At 42.3% G+C, this 3,408-nt stretch overlaps 1 protein-coding gene across 1 annotated transcript; it reads left to right on the top strand.

Annotated features, from left to right (window-relative positions):
* Nucleotides 1-623: 623 nt before the first annotated feature.
* On the top strand, nucleotides 624-3,028 carry rpap2 (RNA polymerase II associated protein 2; the record flags this gene model as incomplete). Its single annotated transcript, XM_010770585.1, has 5 exons — nucleotides 624-756; nucleotides 846-911; nucleotides 1,015-1,103; nucleotides 1,193-1,228; nucleotides 1,864-3,028. Coding segments are annotated over 5 exons (1,462 nt in total), but the record flags the coding sequence as incomplete, so codon positions are not given.
* Between the last annotated feature and the right edge of the window lie 380 nt (nucleotides 3,029-3,408).

A 3,408-nucleotide genomic window follows, 5' to 3' on the forward strand; every position in this document is an offset into this window, starting at 1 on the left:
CATTAAATTACATGTCACTTGTTAGACGCTCTTATCCAAAGCGACTTACATACTCAATACTGTGGGCAATCCCCACAGGAGCAATTTGGGGTGAAGTGTCTCAGGGACACAACGACATGCTGACTGCAGTGGGGTTTGAACCTTGACCCCCTGATCCCAACACCAACGCAAGAGAAATCTGGCTAAAGACACATATGAGCTATTCATGTCAAGGGGTTTTATACATTGAAGTGAAATTCAAATAAACATAGTATTGTTGTGTATATGGGCTGGCAACCAAATAATGAATTGACTTGTATGGACTCAGCAGGGATAACATTCAGAGACCCATAATGCTATATCATTCATTATATTTTTTAATGATCACCTGGTGCCTGAATTGTTTTATTTATTTACATAAATAAAGACATTTCAACCATCAATCAGGTGAATGTTAATGCTCTAAAAATGTCCAAACCCATCACTTCATGCTAAAAGGAAACCTACGCCCTCGGTTAAGACTGACTTTGTATTTGTGTTATGTATTTTATTTCGTCAGTCTATGTTTAGCTCTCTCAGTGACAGGCAATATGTCTGAAGTGGTGAAAGCAGTGGACTTTCTCTGTTTGTATTGTTTTAAATAGTTATATTTGTTTTTATTGTCTCCTTTCTTCACAGGCAAAATTCATAACTCCTACTAATTACAAAGATGTCGTAGAGGAGAGGTTCATCGCTAAAATGTGTGCTTATCCAATATGTTCGATTAAACTGGGCAAGGTAAGAGCCGTTCACCTCAGTCTTTACAATCCCACGAGCATTAAACGTCATTGTGTGTCGTGTTCCAAACTGACTCTGCTCATTTATAGATCCCAACTCAAAGGTATCAAATATCGACAAAGACCAATAAGGTGTACGACATCACAGAGCGTAAGGTAAGGGCTGCTTCATGGATTCAATATTCAAATATCCTAAACATTTCATTTGGAAAGGAACTGTTAAGAAACTGTTCTTTTTGCACCCCTCTCTTGTGATCAGTGTTATTGCAGTAACTTCTGCTACAAAGCCTCCAAAGAGTTTGAGCTACAGATATCCACTTCACCTCTGTGGCTCAGGCCGCACGAGACGTAAGTGTACTCTTCTATTCATTGATGATTCATTATAATAATCATCTTGTACATACTAAAACATCATGACTGTTTTTAATCACTGACAGTCCTCCAGAAATTAAATTGATGAAGAAAGGAGATGGGTATGTATTTGATTAAATATACTATAGAAACAACTTATATTACATATTTCTTAAGGTGTATAATCCCACATCTTTCAAACAATGTTTAGACCTAATTCTGTTATTTTATTACTATTAATATATTATATGAAGTATTTGATTTGATTTAAGCTGAGCAGATGTTTGCAGCAGCCAAACAATGTCAGGAAAACATAGATCTTTCATTTTAGACTTCTTTATTCAGCCTTATTCAACGTACTAAACATCTCCACCTTAAATAAGAGAGAAACAAGCTCAGCAAACATTTCTCATTAGCTCGCAGACCCTCCATCCTATATCCACCTACTAGTAATCAAAAAGCACAGCTTTTTTCATTGAATGAAGAACAAAATAATCCTTTCTGGGAGAAGCTGACTGAACTGAAAAACTCCCATGATGCTAAGCTATTTCACAACACCACCAAACTCTGTGTTTTTAGATTGAGCGACCCATATTGACAAAGAATGCAATATTATGCATTTTTAGTTTTTACATGAAAATATTTGAAACATATCTCAATAGTTTAGAGCAGATTCGACTAACTAATAGACACATTTTGTTTCATTTTCTGAATGTAATATAAGTCTAATAATTAATTCTTACCTATGTCTGTCCAGCGGGAGTTCTGGTGAGGAGGTGAGGCTGAAGGTAGAGCGTCTGACAGAGGAAGACATTGAAAATTCTGCCCCCCCTGAGGAGCCCCTTAGCTCTGAGCAGGGTCCTTCAGACGGCCTCCCCTACAGTGAGAGCAGCGACACCGAACAGGAGCAGGACTTTGTCTCCAGCGTGGTGTCCCAGAGGCAGGGACCCAGGGTGCACTGGGGCGACCTGCCTAAACGCACAGATGAAGACCACAAAGAAGATGAAGAGAGGGAGAGGAGAAAGAAACGGGAGGGGAAAATAAAACAGGAATCACGAGCAGAAGTTGAAACTGATGGTAAAAAACAGCCGTCATCTTTACGCACAGACACACCTCATGTAGAGCAGGCACCAGAGGAAGTAGCCAGTGTGGAAGAGGCTATAGCTAAGCTGAATTTATACAACTTATCTGAGACTCACGCTGCTCCTCCACCTGTTCACTCAACAACGAAAGCACAACATACAAATCTTTTTGCTTCTCTACCTTGTGAAGACTCAAACAGCTCAACAGAAGGCAAACCCCTCCCCTTTTCCACCCTGATCAAGAGTAATCATGATGGTACAGCATCGAACATCCAGCCAGGCCTCAACATCACCCAGGTGGGGATGAGCAAGAGAGGTGCTGCCGGGCTTCGAGACCTCTTTAAAAACCACGCTGCTGCTGCTGCTGCTGCTGCTGCTGCTGCTGCTGCTGCTGCCCAACCCGACTCCATCAGGCTCAACCTGCTGGAGAGCCTGAGGAGAACGCTGAAGGAGTGGGGCACCGAGGAGACGCTGAAGTTCCTGTACGGCACTGAACACTCACACAGCGCAACTTTCCATGGTGTAAAAGAAGTAGAAGAGGATAAAGAGGAGGAGCTGGACGAAGACGACCTTGAGGATGAGGATGATGATGGGGGGCAGGAGAGACCGTCTGCTGCAGCTCCAGACTACCAGGCGCTGAGGCAGGAGACCCAGCAGGCGGAGATCAGAGTCAGGGAGTTCTATAAAGGCAGCCGGACTCTACCTGAGAAGAAGGAGGAGCAGGAAGGAAACAAGGTGAGGGAAGGCGAGAGGAGGGGTGTTAATGAAGGGTGTTGTTGTGAGAGTCAGTGGCCACATGAAGGCACTGTATGAAACATCTTTGATACTGAAATCACTATGTAACACTTGCGCTTCTATTGGCTAGAGCAGGGGTTCCCAAATTTGTCAGCCCGCGACCCCCAAAATAACTGTGCCAGAGACTGGCGACCCCCCGCCACGTGAATTGTCAACGGGGGGAGACATCCGCCCCTGAAAAAGGTCTATGCACACATTATTATTAATAATAGTAATACAAATAACAGTGTTTCCCATACATCGACATACAAACCCCACAGATCCTTAACGTCAACCGTGTGTCTCACTCATTAAGGCGAGAACGGGCATGGCAAAAAACACAGTTTTTCATTATTTTATTCTATTTTGATTCCTAACAGTGTTTTCTTCAGCTTTGTGATCAGGAATACTGTACAAAATACCACATTTAGGTGTTTATTTTACTA

This window comes from Notothenia coriiceps, unplaced genomic scaffold (assembly GCF_000735185.1).
Source record: "Notothenia coriiceps isolate Sejong01 unplaced genomic scaffold, NC01 NC01_scaffold00008973, whole genome shotgun sequence".
Lineage (NCBI taxonomy): Eukaryota > Metazoa > Chordata > Actinopteri > Perciformes > Nototheniidae > Notothenia > Notothenia coriiceps.